At 57.4% G+C, this 16,833-nt stretch overlaps 1 protein-coding gene across 1 annotated transcript; it reads left to right on the top strand.

Moving 5' to 3' along the window:
- Positions 1-7,448: 7,448 nt before the first annotated feature.
- LOC121108069 (serine/arginine repetitive matrix protein 1-like) lies at positions 7,449-11,277 on the top strand. Its single transcript, XM_040654788.2, has 8 exons — positions 7,449-7,612; positions 7,830-7,891; positions 8,316-8,469; positions 8,670-8,926; positions 9,127-9,212; positions 9,718-9,842; positions 9,966-10,074; positions 10,271-11,277. Exons 1-8 carry the CDS (start codon positions 7,492-7,494, stop codon positions 11,076-11,078), a joined length of 1,722 nt encoding a protein of 573 aa, XP_040510722.1. The 5' UTR covers positions 7,449-7,491; the 3' UTR covers positions 11,079-11,277.
- Positions 11,278-16,833: the final 5,556 nt, after the last annotated feature.

Below are 16,833 nucleotides of genomic sequence, written 5' to 3'. Positions count from 1 at the left end.
CGGGGCAGGCCACCACCTCTCTGGGCAAGACGTTCCGGTGACTCTCACCACCTCCTGCCAAAAACTTCTTCCGTACATCCAATCTAAATCCTCCCTCTTTCCCTTTGAAACTATTTCCCCTTGCCCTACCCCAATTGGGACCCTGCTAAGGACTCCAGCAAAGTAGTGGCCTTAACGCAGCAGGAAAATGTGCTGTGTGTGAGCAGACATCACGGCCAGCAAAAAGGATTGGCGGAAGCACTGCGTTCACGCCGGTGTCTGCTCTTTCTGCACAGGTTTCAGAAGCAGGTTGCACCCAAACTCACCGCCCAGGATATTCCGCAAGGCCTCGGAGATCTCCATGTGAGGGGAAGCAAAAGAAAAGAAAGAAGGGGCTTTGCCCCCTCTTGTCCAGGGCAAGAAAAGGTAAGCAGCTGCCAGCTCCTTCCCATGGCACGTGCAACCACCGTGTGAGGGAAATCCCTGAGCGCCCCTTGTCACTGAGCCAAAGGCTTCAGGTGAATGTCTTCTGCCTTCCCGATTGCAGTGAGGTTTGCTGAAGTGCCAACGTACATCAGACGCTTCAGCGTTGCAAGTACTGCTGACAAAGCTCAAGAAGCAGAAAGAAGCTTACAGCAGGAGAGCTTTTCGTCCAGGTGAGGCGAGGCTCTGGGCTGGGATCAGCTCACAGGGCTGGCCCTGTCCGGATCTCAGGAGCGCCACGGGGCAGCCGGTGTGAGCTGTCTGTGGGGAAGGCCGTGTTGCAGCCAAGGGTCCTGGCTCAGGGTTGCAGGATGCGGCCCCAAAGCATCACCCAACTCAAGCAGACCCCTCTGCTCTGTCTTTCAGTCCGCTGCCAGCGATCCTGAGAACGTCTGAAGCCCGCGAGCAGCCGTGACCTGGCAGCCGCAGGGCAGGCAGGAAACGAAAGGCCAAGAACACATGGCCAAACAACGGGAAAAAAAATGTCCGGTTCCGCGGAGATGAACAAGGAGCGGGAGAGGACCGTGAGGGCTGGAGCGGCGGCCATGTGGAAAGCAAAGGCCTCGCACCCTCAGGTTGCCGGGAGGCAGGTGGCATCTCACATCAAAGACAGAGTGATGTTCATTAAGAGCTGAGTCCAGCCTGTCCAGGGATACCAAAGGCCACGCATCCCGGCCGCCGTTACTGCATCGTGACTCTGTGAAACTACTCAGGCAGAGGCAGATGGCCAAGAAAGGACAGGCCGGCGCAGGCAGAACCTCAGGAGATGGCGGCATCACCGTCTCACCGTGAGTGCAGCCTGCCTGAGGAGCCCTCCACCTGCAGATCTGGTTTGCTGCCACCCACACGCAACAGACCAGAGTCTCCCAGGATCCGCCTCCAAGGACCACAGCCCCACGCCGCAGGCCGCCAACACCCTACCCGTTTCTGCCACGTGACTCTGTCAAACTACTCAGGCAGAGGCAGATGGCCACGAAGGACAGGCCGGCACAGGCAGAACCTCAGAGACGGCGGCATCACCGTCTCACCGTGAGTGCAGCCTGCCTGAGGAGCCCTCCACCAGCCGATCTGGTTTGCTGCCACCCATACGCAACAGACCAGAGTCTCCCAAGACTCCGCCTCCAAAGTCCCAAAGCCCCGCGCCGCAGGCCGCCAACACCCTACCCACGCTGAGCAGGGCATGGGGTGCCCGGGACAGACAGAGCTGCCCCTGAGCCTGCAAAACTCCATCTGCACCATTCCTGGGTGCCAGCTCCCTGTAGAAAAGCAGAGGTAGAGGGACAGTGGGGACTGGGCTGGATTCAAGAAAGAACATTCACGCTAGAAGCTGCGGAACAAGATAGATAAACGGCATGAGAAAGGAATGCTGAGAACAAAGGACGCTCCAGGAGACAAAACAAGAGTCATGCGAGAAGCACGATCACCGCATGATAACGACCCCGGGTGGAGGAAGAGCACGTGGCTACGAACAACTCGTGACACCGATGGATAAGCTCCTGCATGCACGCTTAAGGAGTCGACCAGGGGTGACTGTGTCAAATGATTTTTGACATGAAAGGGGGTGGGGGGTGGGAAAATGGGAAAGAGAGAACTTGGGGATGTTTGAAACCTGCAATAAACAATTGGATCATTCACACCTGAGTCCGTGCCTTCAGATGCCGAAGGGACTCTTCCAAGACCCCGTGGCCCTGGGCGCATATGATGGCTGTATTTCATGGAATCATCCAGAACCATGGAATGGCCTGGGTTGAAAAGGACCCCTAAGATCATCTGGTTCCAACCTCCCTGCCGTGGGCAGGGTGGCCAACCACTAGACCAGGCTGCCCAGAGCCACATCCAGCCTGGCCTTCAATGCTCCGGGGATGGGGCGTCCACAGCCTCTCTGGGCAAGTTGTTCCGGTGCGTCACCACCTTCTGAGTGAAAAACTTCCTCCTCATGTCTAACCCAAACCTCCCCCGTCTCATTTTAAAACCATTCCCCCTTGTCCTATCGCTATCAACCCATGTCATTCCCCCTCCTGTTTACACCCTCCCTTCCACCACTGGAAGGCCACCATGAGGTCTCCCTGGAGCCTTCTCTTCTCAAGCTGAACAAGCCCAGTTCCCCCAGCCTTTCTTCAGAGGAGAAGAAAGCCCTGTGGTCATCTTAGTGGCCCTCCTCTGGACCCGTTCCAAGGGCTCTGCGTCTTTCTTATGCTGGGGGCCCCAGGCCCTTCACAAGCCCTTCATCAGCCTTGTAGCCCTTCTTTGGACCTGCTCCAGTACCTCGGTTTCCCTTCTGTACCGAGGTGCCCAAAACTGATCACAGCACTCGAGGTGAGCCTCACCAGCACTGAGTACGGGCAGGACGTCTTCCCCAGTGCTGCTCACCACACCATTCCTGATCCAAGCCAGGATGCCATGGGCCGCCTGGCCACCTGGGCACACTGCTGGCTCGTATTCAGCTGACTGTCCAAGTGCACACCAAGGTCACTTTCCATCAGGCAGCTTTCCAGCCACTCCTCCCCAAGCCTGTAGGGTGCCTGGGCTTCTTGTGACCAAAATGCAGGACCCAACACTTGGCCCTGTTGAAACTCATACAGTTTACCGTGGCCCAGCCAGCCAGCCTTTGCACGTCCCTCTGTAGTCCTTTCTCCCCTCCGGCTGATCAACACTCCCTCCCAGCTGGGAGGGAGCTGTAGGACGCTGATGGGGCTCTCAAGGTAGAGGGGGGGGTTGGGATGGCGCCAAGTTGCATGGTTACAGTGACAGAGTGACAGTGTCATCTTCAGGGACAGGAGGTTGTTCCAGTGGTGGCACCGCTGACGGTTGGCCTGGTGTCACCCCGTGGCCCTGGGAGGGAGTTGTTTCCCCCGGTGGGGGCTTTACACAGGGGTTTGGCGGGAACCATCCACCTTCTGAGGGAAGCTGGGAAAAAAAATACAATCAAATCACGTGGCATTTATTTTAGTAGAACAGCAAGTTTTGGGTGGTCCCGTGGGGACAAAGCAGAGTGAGGACGTGCCACTATGTGGGGGTTGTCCTCAAAATTCCCATTTGAGACCTCTGGAGGACTCCATGAGCTCCTGGGGCCCCCCTGGCTCATCTCCAGAACCCTTGCAGAAGACAACAGGACCCTTTGAACCCAGCTGAGGACCCCTTGGATCCTACACGTCCTCTCTGTGACATCGCCAGCGCCTTCTGAATGAATGCAAGGATACCGGGGACCCAAGACCCTTCAGGGACATCTCCAGGTCCTTCTGGATGACTCCCGTGCCAGACAGGGGGGGTTGTGGGGGGCAGAAAAGGGTTAGCGGGGCTTCCATGGGGTGGAAGGAAAGTCTGGGGGTGGAAAGGGGGGTTGAGGAGAATCTAGGGGGGAAGGTGTGAGCGGGGCTTCTGTGGGGTGGAAAAGGGGTCTGAGGTGGAGGGAGGGGTGAAAGGGAGAAACTGGGGGGGTGCTGGGGGGCTTCTATGGGTGGAAAGAGGGTCTGGGGGCAGAGAGAAGGAGTTGTGGGGTGGAAAAAGAGGGAAAAGAGGCTTCTGTGGATGTGAAGGGAAACTGGGGTTGTGGGGGGCATTGTGGAGGGGAACGTAGGGAGTTGAGAGGGGGGTAGGGGGGAATGGGGCTTCTGTAGGGCAGCAAGGGGGGTCTGGGAGTGGACGGGGGTTGTGAGGGGGGAGAAATGGGATGAATGTGGTCTCTACTGGGAGGAAAGGGGGTCTGGGGATGAAGAGGGGGTTGGCAGGAGGAAGCTGGGGGGCTGTGAGGGGCTTCTATGGGGGTGGAAAGGGGTTGTGGGGGGCTGAGAGAAGGAGTTGTGGGGGGGAAAAGGGTGAGCAGGGCTTCCATGGGGTGGAAAGGGGGTCTGGAGGTAGAGGGGGACATTGTGTAGGGGAGCTGAGAAGGGGGAAAGGGGACTTCTATGGGGTGGAAGGGTGTCTGGGGGGGGATCTTGGTGGATTTCGTAGGGGGAAGGGAAGAGTGAGGTCAAATTGTTGGAAATATCCAAATACTTTATGAGAACGGTATCTCTCTCTTCCTGGACACCTGCTCATCCTTGGACAGAGATAAGTTGGGTAGGAGGATGGAGAGGACTATGCTGCATCCCTCCATTGCTGGAGGGCCGGCAACAGCCCTGGGGCATAAAAACACAGCCAGAGAGAATAGTACTGGGCCCCGGGGCCGGTAGGAAAAGGGTTGGCGGGGCCAAATAATTTATCAGAACGGTATCTCGGAAAAAGCAGATTTTCTTCGCAATTGCAATGGCGGGCCTCCTGCAAGCAGGAGAGCACACAGAAAACAGCCTTACGTCTTTGATGCCCTATTACTCGACGCTTATCTCTTTCTCCCCTGGTTCCTCATTGGCTGAGGACTTCAGGTTCACAGTCTTCCCGGCACTCAACTAACCAGAAATTGTTGTTAACTAAGCACGTATTGCTAAATAATTAACTTCTCACACTTGGTCACTCAATACTAGATCATTGCTTCTGGACATCTGCTCGTCCTTGCACAGAGATAAGCCTGGAAGGAGGAGAGAGGGGAGTATCTTGATGCCTGCCTGTTGCATCCCAACCTATCCCCAGAGCGAGGCAATCCAACCTTGTGTAGAGGGCCATGGCTTCTTTGATGTTTGTTAAGTCTGTTCTCCTTTTACTGCGGGCCTCTTGTCTAAACAGGATAGCCCTACAGCCAGGGGCTGAAACCACAGTCACAGCCAGGCAGTCTGGCATCGGCCCCAAAGCCTAAAGCCACAGCCCGAGAGGCTGGTGCTGGACCCGGGGCCTGAAGCCCCAGCCCAAGAGGCCTGCGCGCTCCCTGGCGCCTAAAGCCACTGCCAGAGAGGCCAGCACCGGCCCTGGGACCTACAGCCACACACTCAGCCCAAGAGACCGGCACGGGCCCCAGAGCCTGAAGCTCTAATCAGGAAGGTCAGCAGTGGCCTGAGTGAAGGCAGAGACCCTAGGATGGTCCTTGTACAGGAGGGACCCCTGTACCGGTACAGGCGGGGTCCCCTGCTCAAAAATTAAAGACAGGAGGAACACTTACTTCAGAGGCGGAGTCTGGGGAGTGGTTTACAAGGAATAGGCAGGACCTGGAGGAGTTTGGTAGAAAGGGGGCAAGGCTTCTGCTTATCAATAGCACACTGCAAAGGAGGAAGCTCCTGGAATTGCAGGTCTGAAGCCTTCAGATGAGAAACCAGACCAATCACCACAAAGGAAATGATATTCAAAACGACTTGACTGTACTCTGCACATGTCCAAGAAGGAGTGAAAAACAAGAAGACATTCACAGAATTAGTTAGCAAGGGCCCAAAGGCCTGAAACTGTAGGCACAGCACAAGAGAGGCTGGCACCGTCCCTGGGGCCTAAAGCTGTCACCGCAGCCAGAGAGACCGGCACTGGTCCCAGGGCCTGAAGCCACAGCCACAGCCCAGAAGGGCAGCCCCGGCCCTGGGGCCTGAAGCCACAGCCCAAAAGGGCAGAACCAGTCCTGGGACGTGAAGCCACAGCCCAAGAGGCTGGCACCAGCTTTGGGGCCTAAAGCCACAGCCACAGCACAAGAGGCCAGCACCAGCTCCGGGCCTAAGTCCACAGCCAGAGAGGCCGGCACTGGCCCAGGGCCTAAAGCCATAGTCCGGGAGGCCAACATCGGCCCTGGGGCGTAAAGCCTCAACCAGAGAGGCATACAGGTGTGCATTCCTATTGGTTTCTACTGATTCCTATGGGACTCCATTGAGCACTACGAGGCCGTGCTGGTCCTTACTGCTTTTTATGGGTCAATAGTGGTTTGCGCTCCTACGGCTTCCGATGGGTGTCTACTGACCACTATGAGTCCATCCTGGTCTTTCCTGGCCCATACTGGTGTGCACGCCTGGATCCTACTAGTTCCTCTGGGACTCCATTGACAATATGAGGCCGTATTGGTCATTACTGGTTTTTATTGGGCTGCACAAGAGTCATCCTCGCTTCCCTGTTATTTTACTTTGGTTAACCCCATTGGGTGAGCCTGGTGTTGGTTTCCTGAAGTTTGGATCTGGGAGGCGTCCATTTCCTTTGCTTATGATGAAGGCACGGAAGCGATGCGGGCACACACTAAGGTCACAAGTGTTGCAGGGGTGGGAGCGTTTGTGCCACAGCTGGTGAGCAGAGCTGGTGCTCTGGTGGGCGTGCGGCACGCGGGGACTGAGCTCTGGGCCCTCCTTGGAACAGATCACCCTGTGAGAGCCTGTCCGAAGCACCACTGTGGCGTGTGCGCGAGCTGGGCACAGCTTGGGCTGAGCAGGCCGAGCAGGTGAGCTGGGTTTGGTGCTGGGGGGTTGCCAGGAGCTGTCTCACAAGAAAAGCTGGGCTGGGGAGGAGTTCCCAGCTCAAAGGGTGCCCTTCTGACTGGCTGTTTCCAGGGGACGGGGGTTCTTGTTGAGATTCCATCCCACTTTTCGATGAGGATGATAAATTGTCATTCCTCCCCTGGAAATCCGCTGCCGGGCCCCCGCCTTCATGTCAGACATTGAAAAGGAAGGAGAGCGCAGACTTCACAGAGCGCAACTTGCGCCTCACTGCCCCACGGATGGCCGGGCTAGGCGGCCGCGATGGAGTCACCACAGCGACACAGAGGAGCAATGCCGGGTAATGGATGGAGCTTTCTGACAAGGAATCGGCTCGTTCCAGGCAAAGCCGGGCAACTTTCGAAACAACAAATCATAACCGTTACGGGTAGAGGGTACTTTGGAACAGTTGTGATTTCCGCGCCAACTGCCTGAAGATCAATTTAGGCAACGGCTACTAAAGAGAAATGAGGAACGCAATCCTGAGAGGAAAGAAAAGAAGAGAGAGAAAACAGAGAGGTGCCAGCACTCCCACTCGGGGCGGGCAGCAGGCCGCTGTCCTGCGTCATAATGGGCCACGGCCAGCACTGGCCACGCTGTCACCGCGTCGCCACGGCAACGTTTGTGACACGGCCACCCGGGAGGGGTATAAAGGCGGTGCACGGTGGTGGGTCCTGCACCCTGAAGGAGCATCTGGACGAGAGCAGACGCATCTGAAGGGATGAGCTCCGGCATGGCTGGCGCCAACACGGAGCAACCCGCTGGCACAAGGCGGAACAGGACGAGCGAGGCCGGCCCCGCAGCGAGGCGTGCCTCCAGAGCGACAGACACCAACACCGAAGGTACACGGGTCCACAGCCACCACAGGAGCGCTGCTGCAGCCCATCTTGGCGCTGAGCGGGAGAGACCCAGCACGGGGACCAGCTCGGGGCTGTCTCCGTGTGGGGCTGGGGACTGCAACGACACTTTCCGTCTGCCACCTCCCTCCCGGCCCGAGGCAGTAGGAGCGCCGGGAAGCGGCAGATGCAGAGTGTGACCTGCTTTTCCTCTGCCCTCCAGAGCGAGTTGCCGTCTGGGATGCGGTGGCCGCCTACGTACAGGAGCACCTCCTGGTGCAGAAGGTGTGTTGGCTGTCGTCTTCCTCCTCTCCCTGTCCAGCTCAGCCTGCAGTTCCTCTGACTCTTCCCCTCCACACAAAGCAGGAAGCTCAGCCCAAATTGCTCTGCTGTGCATAGCGTGGGCTTCCTGCAAAGGCAGCATCGCTTGTGCTAGGCGGGCTCCGAGCTCAGGGCCGAGCCCAGCCTCGGGAAGCCTCTGGATTCCACCAGGCTGCTTCCGCCCTGACTGCTGTGCTGCATTTGGGAGGGCAAGGGGAGGGAGAGGACTGTGCAGCTCCTTCCCAAAGCCTCTCCCGCTGCCCTGCCCGCTGGTGCCTCTGAGCAGCGGGAGAGGGCTTCTGAGCTCTGTCCCTACGTGGGACCCCCTCCAGCTCTTCCTCCAGCCGGCCCATAACCCTGCAGCCCGTGCTTTCTCTTCCACTCGCAGGGGGTCTGGATTCCCACCTTCGGCTCATTTGACACCATCTCTAAAGACATCAGGACTGCGGACGGGACCGTGACTCTGCAGTGGCCCGTGTTTCAGCTGGCCAGGAACCTCAGAGCCATGCACCACCTCGGGTCCGACAAGGACTCCCTGCCAGGTAGGAGCGGGATTGAACCCTTGCAGGCTTCACGGACGGGGCAAAGAAGGCCACCGCCTCCCTTCTCAGAAGGAGACCTCCCTCCCTCTCCGAGGTGGGGGCCGTGCTGGCTGATGGCCGCAAGAAGCACTTGTAGGGAAGCAAGCAAGCGCCTGTGGAAAAGCGACTGCAGGATCAACTCTGTCCCTCGCATTTTTCAGCCCATAGGGAGGTGGAGACCCTGAAATACAGCGAGGTGGCTGCCGCTGCCTCTGTGACCTGGCAGAGAGGGAAGACCTGCATCCAAAGCACCGTGTCCCTCCTCTCCAACTGCCTCAAGAATGGGGAGAACGTTGCCTTTGTCCTGAAAGACATAGGAGTGCTCCTCTTTGAAGGCATGAGCTTTGGAATTAAATACTATTACGACTTCCTTGAGAAGCTCTCCGGGAAGGAGAAATTCAGAAAAGTTGTTTTCAAGGTGAGCTGGAGGTTTCTCCATGGCCCGGGCAGTCCCGTGACCCTTGCTCTGACTGCACATGGCCCACCAGGACCTGGCCAGCTGCTTGGGCTGTGCAGGGGCTGCGGTGGTGTCAGCTCCCCCTGCCTTGGGCTCCTCCAGTCCTGAGGGCCTCAGCCATCAGAAGGATGTCCCACAACCTCCCTGTTCCTCCCCTGCAGGCCCCCTGGCTGCTGGACACGCTGGTGTCCCGGGTGGCACCGGTGGCCTCCCTGACGCACTCTGGCCGCCTCGTCGTCTTCCCCATGTGAGTATGTTTGTGGCTGCAGCCGCTGCTTGATGCAGCTGCTCAGCTCTCATTCTGTAGTGCTTGTTCCTTGTGTCCATGGCTGTCCTGCCCGTGACGATATGGCACAGAATCACAGAATCATTTGAGCCTGAAGCAACCCTGAAAGGGCACCTAGTCCCACGATCCTGCAAGGAACAGGGACACCTACCGCCAGATGAGGTTGCTCTGAGCCTGGTGCAGCCTGACCTCAAACGACCGTCGGGGCAGCCACCACCTCTCTGGGCAAGACGTTCCGGTGCCTCAACACCCTCCTGCCAAAAACTTCTTCCGTACATCCAATCTAAATCCTCCCTCTTTCCCTTTGAAACTGTTTCCCCTTGCCCTACCCCAAGGGACCCTGCTAAGGACTCCAGAAAGTAGTGGCCTTAACGCAGCAGGAAAATGTGCTGTGAGCAGACATCACAGCCAGCAAAAAGGATTGGCGGAGCACTGCATCACGCCGGTGTCTGCTCTTTCTGCACAGGTTTCAGAAGCAGGTTGCACCCAAACCACCGCCCAGGATATTCCGCAAGGCCTCCGGAGATCTCCATGGTGAGGGGAAGCAAAAGAAAGAAGGGGCTTTGCCACCTCTTGTCCAGGGCAAGAAAGGTAAAGCAGCTGCCAGCTCCTTCCCATGGCACGTGCAACCACCGTGTGACGGGAAATCCCTGAGCGCCCCTTGTCACTGAGCCAAAGGCTTCAGGTGAATGTCTTCTGCCTTCCCGATTGCAGTGAGGTTTGCTGAAGTGCCAACGTACATCAGACGCTTCAGCGTTGCAAGTACTGCTGGACAAAGCTCAAGAAGCAGAAGAAGCTTACAGCAGGAGAGCTTTTCGTCCAGGTGAGGCTGGAGGCTCTGGGCTGGGATCAGCTCACAGGGCTGGCCCCTGTCCGGATCTCAGGAGCGCCACGGGGCAGCTGGTGAGCTGTCTGTGGGGAAGGCCGTGTTGCAGCCAAGGGTCCTGGCTCAGGGTTGCAGGATGCGGCCCCAAAGCCATCACCCACTCAAGCAGACCCCTCTTGCTCTGTCTTTTCAGTCCGCTGCCAGCGATCCTGAGAACGTCTGAAGCCCGCGAGCAGCCGGTGACCTGGCAGCCGCAGGGCCAGGCAGGAAACGAAGGCCAAGAACACCTGGGCCAAACAACGGGAAAAAAACATGTCCGGTTCCGCGGAGATGAACAAGGAGCGGGAGAGGACCGTGAGGCTGGAGCGGCGGCCATGTGGAAAGCAAAGGCCTCGCACTCTCAGGTTGCCGGGAGGCAGGTGGCATCTCGCATCAAAGACAGGAGATGTTCATTAAGAGCTGAGTCCAGCCTGTCCAGGGATACCAAAGGCCACGCATCCCGGCCGCCGTTACTGCATCGTGACTCTGTGAAACTACTCAGGCAGAGGCAGATGGCCAAGAAGGACAGGCCGGCGCAGGCAGAACCTCAGGAGACGGCGGCATCACCGTCTCACCGTGAGTGCAGCCTGCCTGAGGAGCCCTCCACCTGCAGATCTGGTTTGCTGCCACCCACACGCAACAGACCAGAGTCTCCCAGGAGTCCGCCTCCAAGGACCACAGCCCCACGCCGCAGGCCGCCAACACCCTACCCGTTTCTGCCACGTGACTCTGTCAAACTACTCAGGCAGAGGCAGATGGCCACGAAGGACAGGCCGGCACAGGCAGAACCTCAGGAGACGGCGGCATCACCGTCTCACCGTGAGTGCAGCCTGCCTGAGGAGCCCTCCACCAGCCGATCTGGTTTGCTGCCACCCATACGCAACAGACCAGAGTCTCCCAAGACTCCGCCTCCAAAGTCCAAAGCCCCGCGCCGCAGGCCGCCAACACCCTACCCACGCTGAGCAGGGCATGGGGTGCCCGGGACAGACAGAGCTGCCCCTGAGCCTGCAAAACTCCATCTGCACCATTCCTGGGTGCCAGCTCCCTGTAGAAAAGCAGAGGTAGAGGGACAGTGGGGACTGGGCTGGATTCAAGAAAGAACATTCACGCTAGAAGCTGCGGAACAAGATAGATAAACGGCATGAGAAAGGAATGCTGAGAACAAAGGATGCCTCCAGGAGACAAAAACAAGAGTCATGCGAGAAGCACGATCACCGCATGATAACGACCCCGGGTGGAGGAAGAGCACGTGGCTACGAACAACTCGTGACACCGATGGATAAGCTCCTGCATGCACGCTTAAGGAGTCGACCAGGGGTGACTGTGTCAAATGATTTTTTGACATGGAAAGGGGGGTGGGAAAATGGGAAAGAGAGAACTTGGGGATGTTTGAACCTGCAATAAACAATTTGGATCATTCACACCTGAGTCCGTGCCTTCAGATGCCGAAGGGACTCTTCCAAGACCCCGTGGCCCTGGGCGCATATGATGGCTGTATTTCATGGAATCATCCCAGAACCATGGAATGGCCTGGGTTGAAAAGGACCCCTAAGATCATCTGGTTCCAACCTCCCTGCCGTGGGCAGGGTGGCCAACCACTAGACCAGGCTGCCCAGAGCCACATCCAGCCTGGCCTTCAATGCCTCCGGGGATGGGGCGTCCACAGCCTCTCTGGGCAAGTTGTTCCGGTGCGTCACCACCTTCTGAGTGAAAAACTTCCTCCTCATGTCTAACCCAAACCTCCCCCGTCTCATTTTAAAACCATTCCCCCTTGTCCTATCGCTATCAACCCATGTCATTCCCCCTCCTGTTTACACCCTCCCTTCCACCACTGGAAGGCCACCATGAGGTCTCCCTGGAGCCTTCTCTTCTCCAAGCTGAACAAGCCCAGTTCCCCCAGCCTTTCTTCAGAGGAGAAGAAAGCCCTGTGGTCATCTTAGTGGCCCTCCTCTGGACCCGTTCCAAGGGCTCTGCGTCTTTCTTATGCTGGGGGCCCCAGGCCCTTCACAAGCCCTTCATCAGCCTTGTAGCCCTTCTTTGGACCTGCTCCAGTACCTCGGTTTCCCTTCTGTACCGAGGTGCCCAAAACTGATCACAGCACTCGAGGTGAGGCCTCACCAGCACTGAGTACAGGGGCAGGACGTCTTCCCCAGTGCTGCTCACCACACCATTCCTGATCCAAGCCAGGATGCCATGGGCCGCCTTGGCCACCTGGGCACACTGCTGGCTCGTATTCAGCTGACTGTCCAAGTGCACACCAAGGTCACTTTCCATCAGGCAGCTTTCCAGCCACTCCTCCCCAAGCCTGTAGGGTTGCCTGGGCTTCTTGTGACCAAAATGCAGGACCCAACACTTGGCCCTGTTGAAACTCATACAGTTTACCGTGGCCCAGCCAGCCAGCCTTTGCACGTCCCTCTGTAGTGCCTTTCTCCCCTCCGGCTGATCAACACTCCCTCCCAGCTTGGGAGGGAGCTGTAGGACGCTGATGGGGCTCTCAAGGTAGACGGGGGTTGGGATGGCGCCAAGTTGCATGGTTACAGTGACAGAGTGACAGTGTAATCTTCAGGGACAGGAGGTTGTTCCAGTGGTGGCACCGCTGACGGTTGGCCTGGTGTCACCCGGTGGCCCTGGGGGGAGTTGTTTCCCCCGGGTGGGGCTTTACACGGGGGTTTGGCGGGAACCATCCACTTCTGAAGGGAAGCTGGGAAAAAAAATACAATGAAATCAACGTGGCGTTTATTTTAGTAGAAACAGAAGGTTTTGGGGGTGGTCCCGTGGGGACAAAGCAGAGTGAGGACGTGCCACTATGTGGGGTTGTCCTCAAAATTCCCATCTGAGACCTCTGGAGGACTCCAGGAGCTCCTGGGGCCCCCCTGGCTCATCTCCAGACCCTTGCAGAAGACAACAGGACCCTTTGAACCCAGCTGAGGACCCCTTGGATCCTACACGTCCTCTCTGTGACATCGCCAGCGCCTTCTGAATGAATGCAAGGATACCGGGGACCCAAGACCGTTCAGGGACATCTCCAGGTCCTTCTGGATGACTCCCGTGCCAGACAGGGGGTGTTGTGGGGGGCAGAAAAGGGTTAGCGGGGCTTCCATGGGGTGGAAGGAAAGTCTGGGGGTGGAAAGGGGGGTTGAGGAGAATCTAGGGGGGAAGGTGTGAGCGGGGCTTCTGTGGGGTGGAAAAGGGGTCTGGAGGTGGAGGGAGGGGTGAAAGGGAGAAACTGGGGGGGGTGCTGGGGGGCTTCTATGGGGTGGAAAGAGGGTCTGGGGCAGAGAGAAGGAGTTGTGGGGTGGAAAAAGAGGGAAAAGAGGCTTCTGTGGATGTGAAGGGAAACTGGGGTGGTGGGGGGCATTGTGGAGGGGAACGTAGGGAGTTGAGAGGGGGGTAGGGGGGAATGGGGCTTCTGTAGGGCAGCAAGGGGGGGTCTGGGAGTGGACGGGGGTTGTGAGGGGGGAGAAATGGGATGAATGTGGTCTCTACTGGGAGGAAAGGGGGTCTGGGGATGGAGAGGGGGGTGGCAGGAGGAAGCTGGGGGGCTGTGAGGGGCTTCTATGGGGGTGGAAAGGGGTTGTGGGGGCTGAGAGAAGGAGTTGTGGGGGGGAAAAGGGGTGAGCAGGGCTTCCATGGGGTGGAAAGGGGGTCTGGAGGTAGAGGGGGACATTGTGTAGGGGAGCTGAGAAGGGGGAAAGGGGACTTCTATGGGGTGGAAAGGGTGTCTGGGGGGGGATCTTGGTGGATTTCGTAGGGGGAAGGGAAGAGTGAGGTCAAATTGTTGGAAATATCCAAATACTTTATGAGAACGGTATCTCTCTCTTCCTGGACACCTGCTCATCCTTGGACAGAGATAAGTTGGGTAGGAGGATGGAGAGGACTATGCTGCATCCCTCCATTGCTGGAGGCCGGCAACAGCCCTGGGGCATAAAAACACAGCCAGAGAGAATAGTACTGGCCCCGGGGCCGGTAGGAAAAGGGTTGGCGGGGCCAAATAATTTATCAGAACGGTATCTCGGAAAAAGCAGATTTTCTTCGCAATTGCAATGGCGGGCCTCCTGCAAGCAGGAGAGCACACAGAAAACAGCCTTACGTCTTTGATGCCCTATTACTCGACGCTTATCTCTTTCTCCCCTGGTTCCTCATTGGCTGAGGACTTCAGGTTCACAGTCTTCCCGGCACTCAACTAACCAGAAATTGTTGTTAACTAAGCACGTATTGCTAAATAATTAACTTCTCACACTTGGTCACTCAATACTAGATCATTGCTTCTGGACATCTGCTCGTCCTTGCACAGAGATAAGCCTGGAAGGAGGAGAGAGGGGAGTATCTTGATGCCTGCCTGTTGCATCCCAACCTATCCCCAGAGCGAGGCAATCCAACCTTGTGTAGAGGCCATGGCTTCTTTGATGTTTGTTAAGTCTGTTCTCCTTTTACTGCGGGCCTCTTGTCTAAACAGGATAGCCCTACAGCCAGGGGCTGAAACCACAGTCACAGCCAGGCAGTCTGGCATCGGCCCCAAAGCCTAAAGCCACAGCCCGAGAGGCTGGTGCTGGACCCGGGGCCTGAAGCCCCAGCCCAAGAGGCCTGCGCGCTCCCTGGCGCCTAAAGCCACTGCCAGAGAGGCCAGCACCGGCCCTGGGACCTACAGCCACACACTCAGCCCAAGAGACCGGCACGGGCCCCAGAGCCTGAAGCTCTAATCAGGAAGGTCAGCAGTGGCCTGAGTGAAGGCAGAGACCCTAGGATGGTCCTTGTACAGGAGGGACCCCTGTACCGGTACAGGGGGGGGTCCCCTGCTCAAAAATTAAAGACAGGAGGAACACTTACTTCAGAGGCGGAGTCTGGGGAGTGGTTTACAAGGAATAGGCAGGACCTGGGAGGAGTTTGGTAGAAAGGGGGCAAGGCTTCTGCTTATCAATAGCACACTGCAAAGGAGGAAGCTCCTGGAATTGCAGGTCTGAAGCCTTCAGATGAGAAACCAGACCAATCACCACAAAGGAAATGATATTCAAAACGACTTGACTGTACTCTGCACATGTCCAAGAAGGAGTGAAAAACAAGAAGACATTCACAGAATTAGTTAGCAAGGGCCCAAGGGCCTGAAACTGTAGGCACAGCACAAGAGAGGCTGGCACCGTCCCTGGGGCCTAAAGCTGTCACCGCAGCCAGAGAGACCGGCACTGGTCCCAGGGCCTGAAGCCACAGCCACAGCCCAGAAGGGCAGCCCCGGCCCTGGGGCCTGAAGCCACAGCCCAAAAGGGCAGAACCAGTCCTGGGACGTGAAGCCACAGCCCAAGAGGCTGGCACCAGCTTTGGGGCCTGAAGCCACAGCCCAAGAGGCTGGCACCAGCTTTGGGGCCTAAAGCCACAGCCACAGCACAAGAGGCCAGCACCAGCTCCGGGCCTAAGTCCACAGCCGGAGAGGCCGGCACTGGCCCAGGGCCTAAAGCCATAGTCCGGGAGGCCAACATCGGCCCTGGGGCGTAAAGCCTCAACCAGAGAGGCATACAGGTGTGCATTCCTATTGGTTTCTACTGATTCCTATGGGACTCCATTGAGCACTACAAGGCCGTGCTGGTCCTTACTACTTTATATGGGTCAATAGTGGTTTGCGCTCCTACGGCTTCCGATGGGTGTCTACTGACCACTATGAGTCCATCCTGGTCTTTCCTGGCCCATACTGGTGTGCACGCCTGGATCCTACTAGTTCCTCTGGGACTCCATTGACCACGATGAGGCCGTATTGGTCATTACTGGTTTTTATTGGGCTGCACAAGAGTCATCCTCGCTTCCCTGTTATTTTACTTTGGTTAACCCCATTGGGTGAGCCTGGTGTTGGTTTCCTAAAGTTTGGATCTGGGAGGCGTCCATTTCCTTTGCTTATGATGAAGGCACAGAAGCGATGCGGGCGCACACTAAGGTCACAAGTGTTGCAGGGGTGGGAGCGTTTGTGCCACAGCTGGTGAGCAGAGCTGGTGCTCTGGTGGGCGTGCTGCACGCGGGGACTGAGCTCTGGGCCCTCCTTGGAACAGATCACCCTGTGAGAGCCTGTCCGAAGCACCACTGTGGCGTGTGCGCGAGCTGGGCACAGCTTGGGCTGAGCAGGCCGAGCAGGTGAGCTGGGTTTGGTGCTGGGGGGTTGCCAGGAGCTGTCTCACAAGAAAAGCTGGGCTGGGGAGGAGTTCCCAGCTCAAAGGGTGCCCTTCTGACTGGCTGTTTCCAGGGGACGGGGGTTCTTGTTGAGATTCCATCCCACTTTTCGATGAGGATGATAAAATGTCATTCCTCCCCTGGAAATCCGCTGCCGGGCCCCCGCCTTCATGTCAGACATTGAAAAGGAAGGAGAGCGCAGACTTCACAGAGCGCAACTTGCGCCTCACTGCCCCACGGATGGCCGGGCTAGGCGGCCGCGATGGAGTCACCACAGCGACACAGAGGAGCAATGCCGGGTAATGGATGGAGCTTTCTGACAAGGAATCGGCTCGTTCCAGGCAAAGCCGGGCAACTTTCGAAACAACAAATCATAACCGTTACGGGTAGAGGGTACTTTGGAACAGTTGTGATTTCCGCGCCAACTGCCTGAAGATCAATTTAGGCAACGGCTACTAAAGAGAAATGAGGAACGCAATCCTGAGAGGAAAGAAAAGAAGAGAGAGAAAACAGAGAGGTGCCAGCACTCCCACTCGGGGCGGGCAGCAGGCTGCTGTCTTGCGTCAT

This window comes from Gallus gallus, chromosome 34, assembly GCF_016699485.2.
Source record: "Gallus gallus isolate bGalGal1 chromosome 34, bGalGal1.mat.broiler.GRCg7b, whole genome shotgun sequence".
Classification (NCBI taxonomy): Eukaryota; Metazoa; Chordata; class Aves; order Galliformes; family Phasianidae; genus Gallus; species Gallus gallus.
Note: the sequence above shows the minus strand (reverse complement) of the source record. Positions and strands in the feature narration are given on the sequence as shown.